General features: G+C 38.6%; 1 protein-coding gene and 1 pseudogene across 1 annotated transcript in view; one reads left to right on the top strand and one right to left on the bottom strand.

Annotated features, from left to right (window-relative positions):
- Nucleotides 1-3,179: 3,179 nt before the first annotated feature.
- LOC104984695 lies at nt 3,180-5,508 on the top strand (annotated as a pseudogene).
- A 3,610-nt stretch (nt 5,509-9,118) lies between these two features.
- The window catches only part of CLPX (caseinolytic mitochondrial matrix peptidase chaperone subunit), a 35,220-nt gene continuing 21,996 nt past the window's right edge, over nt 9,119-22,342 (bottom strand). The window contains exons 11-14 of the mRNA XM_010834606.1: nt 15,877-16,176; nt 14,000-14,092; nt 12,058-12,164; nt 9,119-10,844 (exon numbers count right to left, since the gene is read on the bottom strand). Coding sequence (XP_010832908.1) covers nt 10,754-10,844; nt 12,058-12,164; nt 14,000-14,092; nt 15,877-16,176 — 591 coding nt within the window. The 3' untranslated portion in view covers nt 9,119-10,753. The remainder of the gene's footprint in view (nt 10,845-12,057; nt 12,165-13,999; nt 14,093-15,876; nt 16,177-22,342) is intronic.

Raw genomic sequence — 22,342 nt, 5'->3', positions numbered from 1 at the left:
CCGGAATGTTGATCTTGATGGTCAAGATACAGAACATTTCCATGCTTCCAGGAGCCCTCATTTGCCCTTTTATAGCTACACCCACTTCCCTTGGCAACTACTAATCCTCCATTTCTGTAACTTTTTTTCCTTTTGAGAATGTTGTATAAATGGAATCATACAGTACCTAACCTTTTTACTGTTTTCGCTTAGCATAATCCTTTAGAGATACATCCAAGTTCTTGTATCCATGTTCCTTTTTATTTCAATAAAGTGGTGCAAAATAAAAAGTTGTGGATAAAATGAGACCATACTTTGTGTAGTCAGTTACCTACTAAAGGATATTTGAGTTGTTTCCATTTGGGGACTACCATGAATAAAGTTACTATACACATATCTATACACGTTTTTGTGTGAACACAAACTATCATATCTCTGGAAAAAATGTCTAGAAGTGTAATTGCAGGGTCATAAGCCAGTTACATGTTTTGTTTTTAAAGAAATTGCCACATTGTTTTCCAGAGTAGCTGCACCATTTTACATTCCCACTAGCAATACATGAATCATCCAGTTTCTCTGCACTCTCATCAGCATTTTGTGTAGTTACTATTTTTTTTTATTTTAGAAAACCTGATAGGTAGATATTTCATTGTGGTTTTAATTTCCACTCCTTTAATGGCTACTTTATGTCAAGTATCTTTTCATATGCTCATTTGCCATCTGTATACCTTCATTGAAATGTCTGGTCGTGTCTTTTGCCCAATTCCTAATTGGATTTTTTACTGGTGAAATTTGAGAATTCTTTATATATTCTAGATACTATTCCTTTATATGTGGCTTGCAAATATTTTTTTCCCCAGTTTGTAGCTTGCCCTTTCATCCTAACATGTTTGTTTTGTTTTTTCAGAGCAAACATTCTTAATTTTGATGAAGTCCAACTTACCCATTTTTCCTCTTAGGTTTTTGGAGTCAAGTCTAAGAACTCTTAGCCCTAGATCCTGAAATCTTCTCTCTTGTGCTTTTTCTGAAAGTTCTCTAGGTTTACATTTAAGTCTGTGATCCATTTGGGGTTGATTTTTGTGTCAGATATCAAAACTTAGTTTGAGGCCCCTCACCTCACCCCTTTGGGTATCCAATTGCTCCAGTGTCACATGATTAGAACTTCACAGTTGTAAAGTGATGGATGATCCCTTGGGTAAGACTCCAGCTCTGTACCATGAGAAGAACCAATATGAACCTGACTTCACTTCCCAAGGGACCTCTAATATTTCTCAGAAACTTTGTAATGTAACATTCTACATATTTACTTGTATCTTATGTATTCAGTAATATGTAATACGGTACATGATATTTGAAGTCTTCACTTTTCATCTTAAAATTTATTAGGTAAAGTATGGATATACCTTTATATTTTCTAGATGGATGTTGTTCAGTCGCTAAGTCGTGTCTGACTGTACAATCCCACAGAGTGTAGCAGGCCAGGCTCCTCTTTCCTCCACTACCAGAGTTTGCTCAAATTCATGCCCTTGAGTCTGTGATGCTAACTAACTCATCCTTCGCCACCAATGGTAACTCAGTTGTCAATACCATTTATTGAATCTTCTTTTTCTAATTTGAAATATCACCTTTTTCAACACTAAGTAAGAGTTAGTCGCTCAGTCATGCCCGACTCTTTGGGACCCCATGGACTGCAGCCCACCAGGCTCCTCTGTTCATGAGTTTTTCCAGGAAAGGATACTAGAGTGGGTTGCCATTTCCTTCTCCAGGGGATCTTCCCAACTAGGAATCGAACCCGGGTCTCCTGTACTGTAGGCAGATTCTTTACCAAATGAGCTACAAGGGAAGCCCTTTTCAACACTAAATTCCCATATATGTTTAGGACTTATTTCTGTACTTTTACCTTCTTTTCCACTGGTCTGTCCATTCATGCACTGGTAGACTTAGATATTTAAAGGTTTATAGTATTTTTAAAATAGAAGGTGCAATCCCTCCTCATTCTTCTTTCATTTGTTGGTTAGGTCCAGAGGCTTCAGAATCAGTCTGCCTGGGGTTAATCCTGGCTGTTACTTAGTAGTTGTGTGACCTTGGTAAAGCTATCTAACTACTCTGGGCTCAAGTTTCTTCATCTAGAAGGGCTGATAAGAGTCGTACTTCACAGGGTTGTTGCATTAAAGGCACAGAGTGACACAGAGTAAGCACTATGTGCATTATCATTTTACTTGTTTACCATTCTTGCTTATTTTTCCATATGAACTTTAGAATCCATTTGCCTAATTGCATTTAAAATTTTATTGGCATTTTATTGGAATATTAAATTTATAAATTAGCATAGGGATGACAGACACCCTTTTCATGTTGAGTTTTCCCATTGAAGAACAGGGGATCCCACTTTTCATTGGTGGTGGCTTAGTCACCAAGTCATGTCCAACTCTTGTGACCCCATGGACTATAGCCCACCAGGCTCCTCTCCATGGGATTTTCCAGGCAAGAGTACTGGAGTGGGTTATCATTTCCTTCTCCACTTTTCATTAGATTTGCAAAAATACCTACCCATCCACTCTTCCACTTACATTGCTATCATCTGAATCCAATCCATCATCAACTAGTAATAGCCCTGAGTGACCCTGATTTAACCACTGATCCTTTTGGGATCAAGGGTTTGGGACCCCTGGGCCATGGACCAGTACTGGTCTATGGCCTGTTAGGAACTGGCCACACAGCATGTGAGTGGCAGGCTAGCCAGAAAAGCTTCATCTGTATTTAGAGCCACTCCCCATTGTTCACATTACCGCCTGAGTGCTGCCTCCTGTCAGATCAGCAGTGGCATAATAAATAAATTTAATGCACTTGAATCATCCCCAAACCATCCCCCTTTCCCTGGTCTGTGAAAATATTGAGGAAACTGGTCCTTGGTGCAAAAAAAGGTTGGAGACCACTGCTCTACAGTCTGGTCTCTTATACCACAGCCAGAGTGGTCTTTTAAAACTCAGAATCAAAACCTGGAATGGAACTGGAAACAGGAGGATCACCTTGTAGTTTACTGTGGAGGAGATGTGGGTTCAAGGGAGTTGTGTTTTATATGTTGATAAGAATTGACCCAGGCCAGGAGCAGTGGTGGTGGTCTGGCTGTGGGCTGGAAGCTGGCATCTGGCTCCTGGTAAGCAGGACACCGCGCAGTGCCCACCACTCTCCCTGGAATCATGGAGATCAGCACAGAGATCAGCCGTACGATCCCAAGTGCCGTTAAGGGGAAATTGCAAGACTTAGGAGCTTACATTGATTGATTTCCCCCTTATATTTGTACTTCTCTTGAACTGAGAATATTTTTTTATACTTGAAACAAATGTCTGATAGTACTTCTGAAATGAAACTTCATGCCTATATAGAAATATTATGAATATTTAAGATGAAGAACTTCCTGATTACATTATGGTGATAGTGACGAACAAGAAAAGTCAGGACCAAATGACAGAGGACCTGTCCCTGTTTAAGGGAACAACACAATTTGACTCACTGTATGGCTTCATGGGGTATTATATAACTTAGTTCTGTAACAACCGACCCCTCTAGTCTGAAGTCTTCTGATACCAACCTCTTTGATGGTAACATACTTTCAAACAAGAGCAGTTTCAGTCCAGGAGATGAGAGAAGGCACGAAGCTGCAGTGCCACCTCTTGCAGTTTCTAGCACTAGACCTGAAAAAAGAGAATCTAGAGTTTCTACAAGTTCACAGGAGCAGAAAGCCACTAATGTCGGACAGATTTATAATAACGGAGCTGCAACCTGACCAATGTCAACAGTGAAACCTTTGAGGGAGCTAGCACCCTCTGAAGACGTGATTGATATTAAGCCAGAACCAGATGATCTCATTGATGAAGACCTCAATTTTGTGCAGGAGAAACCCTTATCTCAGAAAAAAACTACAGTGACACTTATAAATGGTTCTTCTTGCCCTTCTATTGAAATTTATCGACCACCTGCAAGTCGAAAGCAGACAGTGGTGCTCATTTAAACAGGCTGCAATTTCAACAGCAGAAAAACAGTATTCATGCTGCCAAGCAACTTGATATTCAGAGTAGCCAGGTGTATGAAACAGGACGTTTGTGTGAACCAGAAGTGCTTAACAGCTTAGAAGAGACTTATGGTCCTTTCCTCAGGAACAACTCAGAAAAGATGAGTATTGAGGAAGAAAACTTTCAGAAGAGAAAGTTGCCTGGGTAAGTTCAGTTGTTAAAGTAAAAAATTTCAGTCATGATGGAGAAGAGGAGGAGGAAGATGAGGATTGTGGGTCCCCTACTGGAAGCATCTCCAGCAGTGTGTCAGTGCCAGCAAAACCTGAACGGAGACCCTCACTTCCACCTTCTAAACAAGCTAACAAGAATCTAATTTTGAAGGCTCTATCCGAAGCTCAAGAATCTTTAACAAAAACAACTAACTATTCTACAGTCTCGCAGAAACGGACACTTTCAGTTGCTCCCAGAACTTGAACTCAAGAAGAATTGCTAGCAGAAATGGTCCAGGGACAAGGCAGCGTCCCCAGAATAAGCTCTCGCATTGAAGAGGAAGCAAAAGGAGATAATATATACAAAAGTCAAGGAACTCAACAGAGGCAGTTGTAACCCCTATTGCAAATTAAGCCCATGATGGCAGAAACTCTGCACATCAGTCGATTACTATGACATGGAATCCATGGTACAAGCAGACGCAAGACCATTTATTCTGAAGAAGTCAAAGCTATCTGAGGAACTAGTATTGGCACCAAACCAGGAGTTGGGGATGAAGACTGCAGATACCCTTTGGGTATGGACACCTTATGCAAACATGAGATCTTGTACAACCAGTAAACCTTCAAGTCCCCGAGTTTATAGTGACACTGGATCGGTGTTCCCAGCAACCCTAACCCTAACCACCCCCCACCCCAGGATACATGTCAGATCAAGAGGATGACATGTGCTTTTAAGGAATGAGACCCACACACCACCCTGCAGCTTCATATGAGGGACTCGAAGGTCTCCTCCACCCATAGCAGTTATACTTGCTGAGCAGGCTTGAGGACCCAGATGGTAGCTTTTCAAATGTTGAGATGAGTGAACTGAGCCTGGCAGAGAAACCAGAAAAGCTGTTGGAGCACTGCAAGTACTGGCCTGCCTGCAAAAATGGGGACGAGCATGCTTACCATCACTGGGTCACCTTGCAAAGCCTTTCCTGATTGTAAATTTGCTGAGAAGTGTCTGTTCATCCAAATTGTAAGTATGATACAAAATGTACTAAACCAGACAGTCCCTTCACTCACATGAGCCAAGTAACCCCAGGACTGCCTCCAAAACCAGTTAGAACACCAGCACCACCTTCCAGTAGTCAGCTCCACTGTTACTTCCCAGCTTGTAAGAAAATGGAATGTCCCTTTTATCATCCGAAACACTGTAGATTGAACAGTGTACCAGACCTGACTGTAGGTTTTATCATCCGACCATTACTGTACCACCATGACATGCCTTGAAATGGATTCGACCTCAGACCAGTGAATGACACCCAGTCCTACCTGACAGAAGACTGTGGAGTTTGAAAGTTTCCATCTACTGATGAAAGACATTGTACAGAATTTGTCAAATCTTTGAAACTTGGAATATATTCCTTTCATAATATGAAGTTTATTGCCTATCTGAAGTGTCTAATTTTTCAAGTTTGTAAGTTTATTAAGTGATTTTAACATTGGGTCTTTTTTTGTTGTTTTGACTATGGAAAGACAATTTAAGGAAAAGCTGGATTCTATTAAAACGTTTGAGGCGTGTTTATAAAAAAAATCGATCCAATTGACATATATACCCTACTGTACATAAAATTGATAATAAGAACCTACCGCATAGGACAGGGAACTCTATTCAATGAGCTATAATAGCCTATATAAGAAAAGGATCTAAAACAGAGTGGATATATGTATAGTATGTCCCCTACATATGAACGAGTTCCATTCTGAGAATGCATTCATAAGTCCAACAAGCTAGTGTAAGTACCCAACTAACAAAATCAGCTATATAGGACTGTACTGAATAGGTTTATGTTACTTTTCACACAAATACATTAAAAACAAACACAAAAAATAAAGAAAACATTTTTAATCTTACAGTGCAGTACTTTGAAAATACAACAGCTGGCACACAGGGGCTGGCATCAGTGGACAGGCAAAAAGAGTTACTGACTGGTAGAGGGAGAGGAGGTGGGAGATAGTAGAGCTGAAGGATTGTCAGCAACTGGAGTCAGAGGGTGAGCTGCAATCGCACTCATGCCTGACTCTGATGGCACAGGTCCTGGTTCCTTGATGGATTCAATTCTATCCACCCTCTGGAAAAACAATCCAGTGATGTCTGGGTAGTAGCTCTTTCTCTCTCGCCATAGATGACACGGTAGCATGGATTAATTTCTGAACGGCTGCTGCGAACTTTGTGTACCGTTCTACGTTCAGGTTCCATGCCTCAAAAACAGTACCTCCTCAAATAAAGAAAACCTCCTTGCCATTTCCCGTATCATCAATCTCTTGGGTTCTTCAGTTACTTCTTTTCTCTGGACCCCAATTACTGATGGGTCTTCATTAGCAAGCGTGTGCTTCACAGCAAGTTCAATGAAGATGCCCCCTTGCAGATCTAGATCCAATTTCTTGCTGAGGGACCACTAAGTTGCTGAAGACATATTTGGACTCCTCATCCACCTTCTCAAACCCATGGAAATCATGAACACACAGCCAGCAAAGGTACTTTCAAACCATTCATGGTGATAGCTGTAACCTCACAACAAGCAGTTTTTTATGTCTTGTAGAAGTGACAGTCCTTCCAAAACTGTCTCAAAGTTGTTCCTGATTCACTGCCTGATGACAAATGTGACATAAATATTTCTTCAAAGTTGCTGTAACCCCCTGGCCCATAGACTGGATGAGCAATGTAGTGTTCGGTAGCAGATGCACAACTTTGACATTGGGGTGAAAGTCACCCACAAATGGGAGGTGGCCTGGAGCACTGGTGAGTAGCAAAAGAATGAGTGAGATGTCCTTCTCCAAGCAACATTTCTCTACGTCTGGGATAAAATGGTGTTAAAGCCACCTGGAAAATGGCCTGTGTGATCCAGGCTTTGACATTACTCTTCCACGTAACAGGAAGAGGACCCTTGGCTACGGTTTTAACGGCTCTTGGGTTCTCTGAATAACAAACTAAGGCAGACTTCAGTTTCATATGCCCGGAAGCACTGTCACCAGAGTTAGCCTATCCTTTCCTACTTTATTGCCAGGCAGCAACTTTCCCTCTTTACTGATGTAACTTTGGTCTGCCACCCTCTTCCAGTACAGTCCTGTCTCATCCACATTAAAAATCTGCTTGGGTAAGTGTGCACCTTCAGCCATAACTTCCCAAAATGTTTCAGGAAATTTCCAGGCAGCTACCATACCTGTAGTTGCTGCCTCACCACTTGCTTTTACATTGTGAAGGTCGGCTCCAGTCTTGATTCTGGAAACACAATCCAATTCTCTGTTTCTTCTTCAAGTCCTCATAAGGGCTTTTAGCTTTCTCTTGAATCAGCATTAAGCTGAGCAGGACTTGACGCTGATGCTGATCCTGTTTCTCCATCTCCTCCATCACTTTCCCACATTTCTTTGATATTATCAGCACAGACTTCACGTTTCATGATCTCATCCTTGTTCTTTAGAATTGTGCCAGTGGTTGAACAGTTTATATCGTAAGAATGAGCGACATCTACCATCTTTTCACCTCCCTCTGCTCCCCGATGATTTTCACTTTTCTTTCCTTCCATCATTATCGTTTGGCGCTTCACAGAAGTACCAGCTACTTTTTACCGCTTTAATGGCTGCTTCTGCACATCCTGGGCTTGAAATAAAGATACTATACTACTGTACTATACACAGTGCTGTACAGTACACAAAAGCATCACTTGTACAAGATGCACACACATGACAAGGTACGCCAGACACATGAACTAACTTTTGTAACTGGACATGTGAACGCATGTTTACATTTTTGAAAGTTTGCAACTTGAAGGTTCATATGTTGAGGACTTACTGTATAACTGATTCACCTTGCTGTACACCCGAAACTACACTGTAAATCAACTATACTCCAATTAAAAAAAAAAAGAATTTATCAGACGGAAGGAAAGCAATGAGGTAGGAGATATAGGGCAAGCGCTGGAGAAATGTTTGCAAGTAGATCTCTAGTTATGTCTCCTCCAATTTACCACAGAACCTTCCCAACAATCTGAAACATGTATCTAGTGATGTTCAATTCTCATGCTTAAAATCCTTTTAATAACTCTCCATTACTTTCTGCATAAAATTACAACTTGGCCTGGCATATTCTGTATTTTTAAAAAACGTTTGGAGCAGGTAATGGGCTCCCTTCATAATAACGTGGAGAAACTGAGTTTTGATAAAAGGGATTCTTCAGCTGTAACTGGAGAGAAAGGTTGGGTGTTAAAGCAGATAGATTTATAGATTTGATGGTGGGAAGATGAGTTCCATCTTGTGATGGTTCCTCAATGAAAGGCCAAGAAAGATGGAGAGGGGAGAGAATAAATCAAACAGTCATCTCAGAGGAGTAACATGTAGTCATACATGTTGGCTATTTCTCAACTCCTAAAGCTCCCTGGTTGTTTCACATTTCTGAGACTTTAATTTTCATGATTCCTTTCTGGCAAATTCCTACTTGTTTTTCCAGATTTTCCAGAAAGGAATATCAAAATTAAAATCTCTGAAATGTGAAACTAGGGAGCTTTAGGAGTTGAGAAATAGGCAATAAGTATGTCTGAGATTACTGTATAGTATATTCCCAGCTGGTACCTACCTCACTTTCATTATTATAATACACTGACATTTGCATTTGCTTTCCCTAATAGACTAAGCTTCTTTGAAGCTTGGCATGTACTACTAGTGTGGGGCCCATGCAGGATCACGTTTAATGGTAAACATTAATCAATGTTTAACATAAACAGACTTTTTGTTGGTAGAATCCACAACTAGGAGAATTAAAGGAATACCAAAGTATGAAGGGTTAACCAGTCTCTAGAATAAACCAGCTCATGATACCTGTGTCCTTCTTAAAATGGCACTGCATTATGGACACACCACAACAAGGGCTTTCATTTAATCCTTTTGTTTTATTCAAATGCCAAAACAAGTTTCAAGATACAAATCGTAGTTGTGTTTAATTTAAAAACATCAATATGCTTTGTTAACAACTTTCAAAACCAAATGTAAGTTGTTATGACTAAAACGTCTCCCAGTCCATTTCTGGAGGACTAACTTCAATACATTTAATAGCTACTCCAATTTTCACTCTACAAAAAGGAAAATGATGAGCCTGTAAGAAAAAGACAATAAACAGTTATGATATGAAACCCTTCCTGAGAAGAACGTTAACCATTACTAGGGAGACCAAGGATACCAGTTTCTGTTCCATACTATTGCAACCAGGCTTAAACACTTTGCAGAAGCGCATTTCTGGTCCTACCCCAGCCATAAATAGGTATCTCTTATTACATCACAGAAAACCCAACTCCATCAACAAGATTTAGAATTTGCTAATAGTTTAAGGTTCTTTCCCTAAGAAAAGGGGTAGGATGTAGTTAAAAGGAAAACTCAAGCATTTATAAACCAAAAATTGAAAACAAAGGTTTAAAGGTACTCTGATTTAAACAATTTCCAATAAGGCTGAAGTGAAGGAAGAATATAGAAACTTGTATCAATATAAAGGGAAAGAAAAAAATTTTAAAGGTATCCAAGTATTTTAATATTATGGCATCAAATGAAATAATTTTCATTAAGCCCCCCAAACCTCCCCCACTGTTTCTACATAATGAAAATTAATAACTTATATTTTAGTATGAACACATTCACTTTTGCTGATAGTAAAGCATAGATTTTCTTTAATGTTCCATGAAGCCAAAGAATTAGACAAATATTCAGCACCAGAAAACAAAAAACTAGTATTTTAGGTAAGTGTACAATATTAGGATATTTTATTTAGTTCAGCATATGGCTGTTATGACTGATGCTGCATGCGACTTTTAGAATTAGATGTAGTCTTTCTCTAAAGATTTAAGGCAGACTTTTAATTTCATCTGCTCACTCATGGTACTAAAATGGATCAAAGACGGCAAATAAATCAGACAAGTTAGCAGGAGAATGGTCTTTTCTTAATAGTACCAACGGGAAGTCAGTGTCATGCATCAGTGGATAAGACTAAGAACACAGCTAAACAAATCATCAAAGTATGGCTCTTCAGGGTACTTTTTCCATGAAATCTTTAACTACTTGGAAACTTCCGTTCCAATTTTTAAGATGGATAAAATTCTAACATTTTTCAGGAAACAAACATGAGTAGACAAAGTCAAGCTAAAGAATGGAATCCCAACTTCAATTTTAAAGAATTTATTTTCCCATTTGTAGAGTAACATTATTGTAAAATCCACAGTTATTGCAACACCTGCATTGCTTAAAAGAACTCCTAAGATTTTAAGTATATTTTTTAAAAACCGAAACAAAATAATGTACATATTCTCGGAACATTGTGTCATTAAAGTCCATGTAATGTCAGTCTGTATAAATCAATGTGATGTTACATAATATACATGATCTGATTTTTATCCTAAAAGCTTCTGACCATGTATATGATATCCAAGATAGATCCAATGCTTTTAATGTCAGACTGCAGAGACAGTTATGATCCTAAACAAAAGAAGGACACCTTTATATACACAACGGAAGTCTGACAGTTTAGCTGTTTGCAGCATCTGCTTGACGAGGCCATCCTTCTTCTTCAACTCCAGAGTCATACTCCTCTTCCGAGGATTCTTTGGTTGGAGCCCTATAATGAAAAGTCATCAGTGTTTTTATGTTTTTAGTAAGAATTAGGGGTAAATACAACTTCTCAAAAAATAAATAATAAATTAATCCACCTAGCTAGAAAAGCTGCACAAAGAAAGAAAATATTAAGAGCACTTCTAATATTGCTCTAAAGATTGCTTAATGGTAAAATATGAGAAACATTTCGAGCACACAACCAAAAACTATAAGAAATTTCCCAATTTTTTTTAACTGAAACAAATCAATAACCAGGCTTCAACAGTGAAGGCCTTTTCTCCAGCAAAAGAAGTAGAATCTATTATTTTAACTACAATACTTGACATTTAGTATGTCAATGGAAAGAAGTTGAAAGCTTCTGATCAAACCAATATGAATCAAATTAGCCAAAATTATGATTAGACCACAATTCTTTTGTATACTAATAGTAAACAAAATGAGAGATTATACCTCTTTGAATAAGTAAAGGTTGTTCAAAACCAATCAACTGCCTCATAAGTTACCTTAGAAGCATAAAATGTAACATACCTGTGACAGAAGCCTATTTTTTGTGTAGGTAACATTCATGTCAAGCACTGCTTAATAAATATTTATTGAATAGACTGGGGTCAGTAAATGACAGCCTGCCGGCCAAATAAAGTCTGTCATTTGTTTTTGTAAATATTTATTTGAACACAGACATGGATTATTCATTTATGGACTGAACTATCATGCTGTAAGGGTAGAGTAGCTACAATACAAACTGTACGGCCCCAAGTGTTAAAAATAGCCCTGTACTGGACAGTTCACTGACCCCTAGAATAGTTAAATACAAGCAGTGAAAGATATGTCAAATTTGTCAAGTGATAAGATACAACTAAGAGGAAAATTATGTCAGCCAAGTTTTGGTCTTATGAAAGACATGAAACAAGTAATAAATAAATTATAGAATTAGAAGCAAAGTTTATTTAAACCTTTTCATTTAGATTACTTTATGTCTTTTTTGATACTTCTCTTAGGAGAAAAAAGTGGAGGCTAGTTTTGAAGATCAATTTCCAAGAAGACTCAAAATATCATTTTATAAACCAAAATTAGAAAATTTTTCTACAGAATATTTGATAACTGATTCCTTTATGAATATAAAGATTTTCACACAACTGTATGACAGACCAATAAACCATAGCAATAAAGAATGATCTTAAGTTTTAGACCTGTTTTAGTTTGACAATACACTTTACCGGATGTATCCTGGTTCCTTCTTTCCTTCTACTACTTCTTTGTCAACCTCCACGCATACAATATCAGAATTAGGGACTTCGAACATTGGTTCTAGTAACAGCTTTTCCTAAAGAGTAAAAAAGTAATGAATTACATGGAAAACTGAGGTTACATACAAAATACTTGTATTCTATAGGTTATCAATCAAATTCATCAACTCAAGAAATATTATGGAGTCCCTATGATGCATCAAGAACTGAATTTTGAAAAGTCAATGTAAAAGCTTTCATATTCTTCATATTAAAACAACTTCTAACTAAATTTGGACAAAAGTCATTCTATAAGGGAAAGCTTCTTCTGCAGTTCTGCCTACTTAGGTCACCTTGCACCTACAAAGATTGTACTTTCACTTTGCATGTGATCAGATGTTACTCAAGAAGATTTCTGACATACTTTATCACCAAAGGAGGTCAACTGGTAGTCCTTAATTTTAAAATGACTTAATCTTAAATCAACTATACCAAGCTATGACTTCAACTATGCTTTTGTCTCAACTGCTGCAGTGGATCTAAAGTAATTTACTAAAGAAAACTAGTTTTACCTATGCGTAGCAGCTGGATTGGAGAAGGCAATGGTACCCCACTCCAGTACTCTTGCCTGGAAAATCCCATGGACAAAGGAGCCTGGTGGGCTGCAGTCTATGGGGTCGCTAAGAGTCAGACAGGACTGAGTGACTTCACTTTCACTTTTCACTTTCATGCACTAGAGAAGGAAATGGCACCCCACTCCAGTGTTCTTGCCTGGAGAATCCCAGGGACGGGGGAGCCTGGTGGGCTGCCATCTATGGGGTCACACAGAGTCGGACATGACTGAAGCGACTTAGCAGCAGCAGCAGCTGAATTATGTTCCATCTTAAGGAAAACACTGGTTGAATACATCAAATTTTCTAAAAATGTCAACTATATTACCTTTTCTTCTAGTTTGCTGCTGCTGCTGCTAAGTCACTTCAGTCGTGTCCAACTCTGTGCGACCCCACAGACGGCATCCCACCAGGCTTCCCCGTCCCTGGGATTCTCCAGGCAAGAACACTGGAGTGGGTTGCCATTTCCTTCTCCAATGCATGAAAGTGAAAAGTGAAAGTGAAGTCGCTCAGTCGTGTCCAACTCTTAGCGACCCCATGGACTGCAGCCTTCTTCTAGTTTACATGTTTATAAATCTGTCACAGCACCTGAAGTTGACACCTTTATTAAAGTATTATCGCAAATTGTGACAGATATGTAGTTCTGTTCAAAAAGTCCTACTTAGATAAGAGAAGTAATACTTAGCAGTGAAATCCTCAGAGAACAGACCATGTGCTTGCTTTTGCAGCATGTAGGGAAACAGTAACCCACTGTACAGCCACACCAGGGAAGGGAAAGACCTTTAAGAAAGAGGGTGGCTGAAAAGTAGACTGGGTCTCCAGGACTTGTAACAAAATTAAAATAGTGAGTTCATACTATACTGAATAATTTAGAAATAAAATGTTATAATATGTACAATTTAATTTCAAACATAAAACAACAATGAGAATTTCAATGGTTCTGAGGAGCCACTCTGGAGCTTAGTCAAAAGGTCTGTGTAGGGTTTTCTAAAAACCTCCTTCCCATGATCCTGATTTCCTCTATTTCATTAATCACATTAAGTGTATGTCCTTTGTTGCAAACACCTTGAAGTTCCATTTTAGAAAGAAGAAAAGGGACTTCCCTGGCAGTCCAGTGCTTCCACTGGAAGGGTTCAAACACTGGTTGGGAAACAAAGATTCTGCATGCTGCACAGTGTGGCCAAAATATACAAGAAAAAAAATCACAAAAAATATTAGACCAAATTTCTGGATATATTTCCAAAGGAAAAACAGGGAGGTTTAATATTATTAAAATTCAGACCAAGAAATAATCTAGTTTTTGTAAATTTATGCCAACTCACCATAATGGACCGGAGGCCTCGTGCACCTGTTTTTCGTTCTAGTGCTAATCTGGCTATAGCTTTTAAAGCATCTTCAGTAACATTCAGTTCACACTACAAATACATTCAAAAGAAATAATTCAGATAATATTTGATGATGACATTTTCCCAATAAAATCATGCAGTATTTGATCTATTACCTATTACTGCCTATCACCATTATTGGTCTTTTTATAACAAGAGGTGAATGCCCTGACTTTACAGGTAAAGAAATGTTCCATAGAGTTAAGTACACTGATTCACTAATACTTAAAAACACAGAATCTTGTGTCTTGACTGATCCTATCTCCTTTCAGACTCAAGTATTTTCAGATTGTAACTTAAGCTTCTGAAAAAATACTCATTTTAAAAAGTGTTACTAACCCTCTCATCCCATAGAACAAAGGTACAATTTTAGGACAAGTCTCTCTAAATTACCACAAATACAAAAAATTACTGAGAATTTAATATACCTCCCCCTAAAAAATAAGATCTTGGTACTAAAACACTTTTGGTTATTAATTTCTACCTCCAGAAAATGTAAAACTTATACAAGGTAATTATCTCTCATGAGGCTTTAGAATCTTGCTTTCAAAAAGCACTTGTTTCTATGAATTAGCTTATGAGACAGTTAACAGCATGAATCAAAGTTTGTCCTTAGTTCCTGAAGAGGTTTTCTAAATTAACATGGATTTTCTAGGACTTTATTCAACATTTATTGAAGCCAGATGTGTTTAAATATTAGAAACTGAATGATGACCCAGACACCACCTTTACCCTCAAGAAACTGAAGCGTATTGGATGGTGACAAATTAGCAAAATAGCATTTACAGCAGTGTTTGCACATGGTGCTAAGAGAACAATAAAAGTGGGGACATCTAAATAAGGCTAGGGGACCACCGAAGCATTTTAAGGAGGGGAGTAAAATAATTAGCTTTGGGTTTATTCATTCAATAAATATTTATTAAGCACTTAATATCTATTGGTTGAACCCTATGTTCAATAATTTTAAAAAGATCCATTCTGGATGTAAAGTGGGAGATGATATTTTGGCAGTGGTGGTCAGAGACAAACTTTAGGTAGGGAAACCCAATTAGGAAGCAAATGCATGGGTCAAGGTGAAGAATGATAAAGGAGACTGACTTGAGGTAGAAAGAGCGGCAATGGAGAGATGGAGACTAATGTTTTGTGATACTAAGTTCATAAAACCCAAACATTTGCTATCTGATTGGATACATGGCTCCAAGTGTCTGACTGCAGAGAAGTAGATGTGAGAGCTAACTTTAGGAAAAAATATACCTAGTATGTCATAATGAAAGGATTTAGAATATCAAGACTAAAAAGACAATTCTGTGTGCCTAGCTTGAGGGGTTAGCCGTAGGCTGCTAGCATAATTTCTCTCAATATCTATCCTTAGGCTTCAAGCTACAATGCTGACTTTAATTAAGAAAAAAATTAAGCCAACTCGTAAGTGTCTAACACAACACAGCGTGCCTTCCCTGATTCCTAGATCCATATTTAGTGAGTAATAGGCTGGACTGTTCCTGCCAACAGAATCTGCCTGCCAATGCAGGAGACACAGGCTCAATCCTTAGGCTGCGAAGATCCCCTGGAAGAGGAAATGGCAACCCACTCCAGTATTCTTGCCTGGAAAATTCCATGGACAGAGGAGCCTGGCAGGCTACAGTCCACGGTGTGGCAAAGAGTCAGATACGACTGACCAACTGAGTACAGACGTGCACACACACAGACTGGTATTCCAGATGAGAAGTACTGCTTTTTAATTTGTTAGGCTAACATATGCAGATTTTCCATAGCAAAAAATACACGTAAGTAAGTATAAAAAATAAAGATCTAACCTTATCCATGCTGAATAAGGCTTGGTACTGAGGAATAACAGCATTACGTGGCTCGGTTAGTATTTGTACAAGTGTTTTCTCATCTAGGCTATGCAAAGGAACTACCACAGGCAACCGTCCCACAAACTCAGGAATCATGCCAAACTCAATAAGATCTCTGGCTTCCACATGACGTAATAAACGATCTTTTTCTTCAATGTCTTGGTGAGTATTTGATTCTCCACTTCGATTGGCAAGGTCAGCAGCAGCTGCAGCCCTTCTACCTTTTCCCAGATTAGATGGTGTTCCAAATCCAAGATACTGCCAAAGAAAACACAGGTATTACAAATAACAGAATGAAGCTGCATTGTGTTCAGCATTCTGCATGCATTTCTCACATGATCTCTGCAACAGAATAAAGTATTATCATTTATATTTTACAATGAATAAAAAAGGCTTCAAGAGGTTAAGTATCTTGACCAAGCGCTCATTTCTTCTAGTGGTTAACAACCAGGATTCAAACTTAGGTCTATCTGCCTTCAGAACTGAGAACCCAACCAACTCTCAGAAGAATGAATTCTAGTAAAAATAGGTAAGAACTGTGAAGGGAAGTCCCTTAGAACTCAGATTACGATATTGCAGGACACTTCCCAGACCTCTAGACTAGTATAACTTCCAAAATGTGCAAGAAAGTAGAGATAGTAATTATTTTGTAACCAAAGTCAGTTCTGTAATACTAACAGGAGTAGGGCCTATGGAACAAGCAGCCTTACAAGCAAATTATCCACAAGTGTCTTAAGTCATTGCTAAGCATTCTATTAAAATCATAATTTGAGGTTGCATACTATCAGATTATACGATGAGTTAGAACACTGTATGAGTTAGATTTTATAAAAGAGCATGTAAGGATGACATCAAACAAAAATGGTAACCTTGTTGCAAAAGGTTGTGTATCTACAATGTATGGACCTTGCTTTACTCAGTATAAAGAACTATACTCCAGGTAACTTTCACAGTTTGGTTTTGATATGTCATACAACTTTCGTCAAAAGTACAAGAGAAGTACATGATATATGAGAAAAGTCTAAGTTAATTCTAAATATTCTGTGTATGTGGATAGTGACTCTCTCAGAAAGCAAAATGCTTTGCATTCAATAATATAAACATTAAAAAATTTTCTTTAGGATGTACCTTTCTTTTTAAAAAATTATTTTTAATTGAAGGATAATACTTTACAGTATTGTGTTGGTTTCTACCAAACACCAACATGAATCAGTCATAGGTTTACCCATGTCCCCTCCCACTTGAACATCCTTCCCACCTCCCTCCCCACACCACCAGGTTTTTACCGAGCCCTAGTACGAGCCCCTGAATCGCACAGCAAATTCCTACTGGCCGTCTATTTTCCAGTGGTAATATATGTGTGCATGTCACCCTCTGCATACAGCCCACCCTCTCCTTCCTCCCGCTGCAGCAGTGTCCATACGCCTGTCCTCAGCGTTTGTGTCTCCACTTCTGCTCTGCAGGCGTGCCATTGTTCAGGCGCCACGTCATGGCCAACTCTTTACCACCCCGTGGACTACAGCATGCCAGGCTTCCCTGTCCTTCACCATCTCCTGGAATTTGCCCAAGTTCATGTCCACTGAGTCAGTGATTCATCTTATCCTCTGTCACTCTTTTCTCCTTCTACCTTCCATCTTTCCCAATGTCAGGGTCTTTTCCAATGAGTCTGCTGTTCGCATCAGGTGGCCCAAATACTGGAGCTTCAGCTTCAGCATCAGTCCTTCCAACAAATATTCAGGGTTGATTTCCTTTAGGATTGACTGGCTTGATCTCCTTACAGTCCAAAGGACTCTCAAGAGTCCTCTCCAGCACCATAATTTGAAGGCATCAATTCATTGGCACTCAGCCTTCTTTATGGCCCAACTCCAACATCGGTACATGACTACTGAAAAAATCATAGCTTTGACTACACAGAACTTGTTGGCAAAGTGATGTTTCTGCTTTTTAATATGCTGTCTAGGTTGGTCAAGCTTTTCTTCCAAGGAGCAAGCATCCTTTAATTTCATGGCTACAGTCACCATTCGCAGTGATTTTGGAGCCCGAGAAAATAAACTTTGTCGCCACTGTTTCCCCATCTATTTGCCATGAAGTGATGAGACCGGATACCATGATCTTAGTTTTTTTAATACTGAGTTTTAAGCCAGCTTTTTCACTTTCCTCCTTCACTCACATCAAGAGGTTCTTTAGTTCCTCTTTAGTTCCTCTTCACTTTCTGCCATTAGAGTAGTATCATCCAACATATCTGAGGTTATTAATATCTTGATTCCAGCTTATTAACTCATCCAGCCCGGCATTTCGCATGATATGCTCTTCGTGTAAGTTAAATAAACAGGGTGACAATAAACAGCATTGTCATACTCCTTTCTCAATCCTGAACCAGTCAGTTGTTCCATACAAGGTTCTAACTGTTGCATACAGGCTTCTGAGAAGGCAGGTAAGATGGTTCGGTATACCCATCTCTTCAAGAGTTTTCCAGTTTTTATGATCCACACAGTCAAAGGCTTTAGTGCAGTCAATGAAACAGAGGTAAATGCTTTTCTGGAATTCCCTTGCTTTTATGATCCAGTGAATGTTGGCAATTTGACCTCTGGTTTCTCTGTCTTTTCTAAATCCAGCTTGAAGATCTAAATATGCTCTCAGTTCACATAATGCTGAAGCCCAGCATGCAGGATTTTGAGCATGACCTTACTAGCATGGGAGATGTGTGCAATTGTCTGGTGGTTTAACATTCTTTAGTACTACCTTTCTTGGGAACTGGGATGAGGATGGACCTTTTCCAGTCCTGTGGCCACTGATGAGTTTTCCAAATGTGCTGACATATTGAGTGCAGAACTTTGAGAGTACCATCTTTTAGGATTTTAAATAGCTCTGCTGGAATTTCATCACCTCCACTAGCTTTGTTGGCAGCAGTGCTTTGTAAGGCCCACTTGACTATACACTCCAGGATATCTGGCTCTGAGTGAGTGACTACAGCAACACCATCATGGTTATCCGGGTCATTAAGATCTTTTTTGTACAGTTCTTCTGTGTATTCTTTCCATCTCTTCTTGAACTCTTCTGCTTCTATTAGATCTTTACCTGTTTCTATCCTTTATTGTGCCTATCTTTGGATGAAATGTTCCTTTGATATTTCCAATTTTCTTAAATTTCTTAAATTTTCTTATCTCTAGTCTTTCCCCTTCAGCTATTTTTCCTCTATTTCTTTGCATTGTTCCTTGAAGAAGGCTTCTTGTCTCTCCTTGGTATTTTCTGGAACTCTGCATTTAGTTCAATGTACCTTTCCCTTTCTCCCTTGCTTTTTGCATCTCTTCTTTCTTCATCTATTTGTAAAGCCTCCTTAGACAACCACTTAGCTTTCTTTTTCTTTGGGATGGTTTTGTTCACTGTCTCCTGAACAGTATCACCAAGCTCTGTCCATAGTTCTGCAGCCACTCTAGTTTACTAGATCTAATCCCTTGAATCTATGCGTCACCTCCACTGTTATTCATAGGAGATTTAAGTTGTACCTGACTGGCCTATTGGTTTTCCCCTCTTTCTTTAGGTTAAGCTTGAATTTTGCAGAGAAGCTAATAATCTGAGCCACAGTCAGCTCCAAGTCTTGTTTTTGCTAACTGTATACAGCTTCTCCATCTTCAGTAACAGAGAATGTAATCAATCTGATTTTGGTATTGACCATTTGGTGATGTCAATATGTAAGGTTTATATATATTATAAAGCATTATTATAAAACACTGGGGAAATAAACCTGAAGACAGTCCTTATCCTAACTTAAAGGTGTTTATTTATAATGAGAACACATAAAAATATATATTAAAAAAAAATTTATTTTGTATTGGGGTATAGCCAATTTTCAATGTTGTGATAGTTTAAGGGCAACAGCAAAGGGAGTCGGCCATACATATACATCTATCCATTCTCCCCCAAGCTCCCCTCACATCCAGGCTGGCACATAACACTGAGCAGAGTTCTGTGTGCTCTATAGTAGGGTCTTGTTGGTTATCCATTTTAAACATAGCAGTGTGTACATGTCCATCCAGATGACCCGCAGACTGACACCACCCTTATGGCAGAAAGTGAAGAACTAAAGAGCCTCTTGATGAAAGTGAAAGAGGAGAGTGAAAAAGCTAGCTTAAAACTCAACAATCCAAAAACAAAGATCATGGCAACCAGTGCCATCACTTCATGGCAAATAGATGGAGAAACAATGCAAACAGTGAGAGACTTTATTTTTCTTGGTCTCTAAATCACTGCAGATGGTGACTGCAGCCATGACACTAAAAGACACTTGCTCCTTGGAAGAAAAGCTATGAGCAACCTAGACAGCACATTAAAAAGCAAAGACTACTTTGCCGACAAAGGTCCATCTAGTCAAAGCTATGGTTTTTCCAGTAGTCATGTATGGATGTGAGAGTTGGACTATACAGAAAGCTGAGCGCTAAAGAATTGATGCTTTTGAACTGTGGTGTTGGAGAAGACTCTTGAGAGTCCCTTGGACTATAAGGAGATCAAACCAGTCAATCCTAAAGGAAATCAGTCCTGAATATTCATTGGAAGGACTGACGCTGAAGCTGAAACTCTAATACTTTGGCCACCTGATCCAAAGAACTCACTCACTGGAAAAGACCCTGATGCTGGGAAAGATTGAAGGCAAAAGGAGACAGGGATGACAGATGATGGCATGGTTGGATGGTATCACTGGCTCGATGGACATGAGTTTGAGCAAGCTCCGGGAGTTGATGACGGACAGGGAAGTCTGGCATGCTTCAGTCCATGGGGTCACAAAGAGTCAGACACAACTGAGCAACTGAACTGAACACGTCCATCCCAAACTCCCTAACTATTCCTTACCCCCATCTTCCCCTCTGGTTCGTTCTGAGTCTGAGAACACATGAAGATATTAAAGCATCATGTGCAGGAAACCTCAGCAGTGGAAAGGAAGAAAAGAGGCACAATCTGGGGAGGGAGGGTAGGAGGTGACCAAGAAAGTCCTCACAGAGGAATTGACTCATCATTTAACAGAATCTTAAAGAATGAACACATATCTGCCAACTGAACTGAGGTAGGGGAAAACATGAGCAAAGGCAATAGGAGTAAAACTTAGGACTGCAAGCAGTTTCATATGGTCAGGATATAGGTATATTATTTAATACTGTAAGCCTGGCTTTCAATGAGGTTTGATAAAAACAATAGCCAAATGGAAGTGTTTAATCCTTCATAAAATCACTGTTGTAGACTTTCATGTCCCTGTCTGCTTTTCATAAAAATCTATCTTTTAGAATCTTTGCCTTTCATGAAGAGATTATACCCTTCCTCTTTCAGAGAATAAAAACTAGCTCATGATTTCTCCCTAATTTCATTAAGAAGTTCAAAGATAAACAAACAGTGACTTAATTTCCACTAACTTGAAATGATGTAAACCTTCTATCCATTTCTGATCTCTTTACTAATGTTACTTTTAACTGTTCTTTTCTACATGTTTCTAGTTTTAATTTTATTTCCAAGTATAAATTATAAATAAATATAAGAACACGGTCCTTGCTTTTGGTTACAGAATTTCGAATATAAAGTTCTATCTCCCACCCTCCCCCATCTCTTTCATACCCACACATGTGCATGCACACATGAAGAAATAATTTCTTCTAATTTTTTTAGGCTAATTTGTGCAGAATTTCAAAAGCAAGAAAAATACAAATTGATTAATATTTAAAATAAAAATCTAACCTTATCCATGCTGAATAAGGTCTGATGCTGAGAAGTAACAGCACTACATGGCTCAGCTGGTAGCCTTACAAGAGGTTTCTCATCTAGGCTATGCAAAGGAATGACCACAGGCAACTGTTCCATTAGCAGAGCTATTTTTTTTTTACTACTACTAAATTGCTACTTTAGTAGCTACTAATACCAAACTAAAAAACTCAAGTAAACTGCTACTAAACATGTAAGGCCAAGAAGGCAGAGCAGGCAATATACAAAAGAGGTGAAATATGATACATTCATTTAGGTATTATAGAAACCTAAACATATGATATAAAAGGTATCATTTGTGGCTATTATGTAAAACACAAAAGCATGGAAAATAGGCATGTTTTGGGGGTTCTTGCCACTATGCTGATATTATGTTTTATCATAAGTAGGTACTGGGCATGAACCTTGAGGCTATGAAAAAATAAATTCCCGCTAAAATCAAGGCTTATAAGAATGTTTAAGAAATATCTATAAACTAGGTGAGATCACAACCCTCCCTCAACCTCCAAACTCCTTTCCTCTACTTGTGATTGTCAGCAGTGATCTATGAAGACTCGATGGGCAGAGGCAATGGAAACAAGCTCTTTATTGGGAAAGAGAAATGAGTAGAAATTTTACTGATTTCGCAGTTACCTCAAATAATAAAAAAACTCAGATGAATATAAAATCAAAATCATCA

Source organism: Bison bison, unplaced genomic scaffold (genome assembly GCF_000754665.1).
Source record: "Bison bison bison isolate TAMUID 2011002044 unplaced genomic scaffold, Bison_UMD1.0 scf7180017864034, whole genome shotgun sequence".
Lineage (NCBI taxonomy): Eukaryota > Metazoa > Chordata > Mammalia > Artiodactyla > Bovidae > Bison > Bison bison.
Note: the sequence above shows the minus strand (reverse complement) of the source record. Positions and strands in the feature narration are given on the sequence as shown.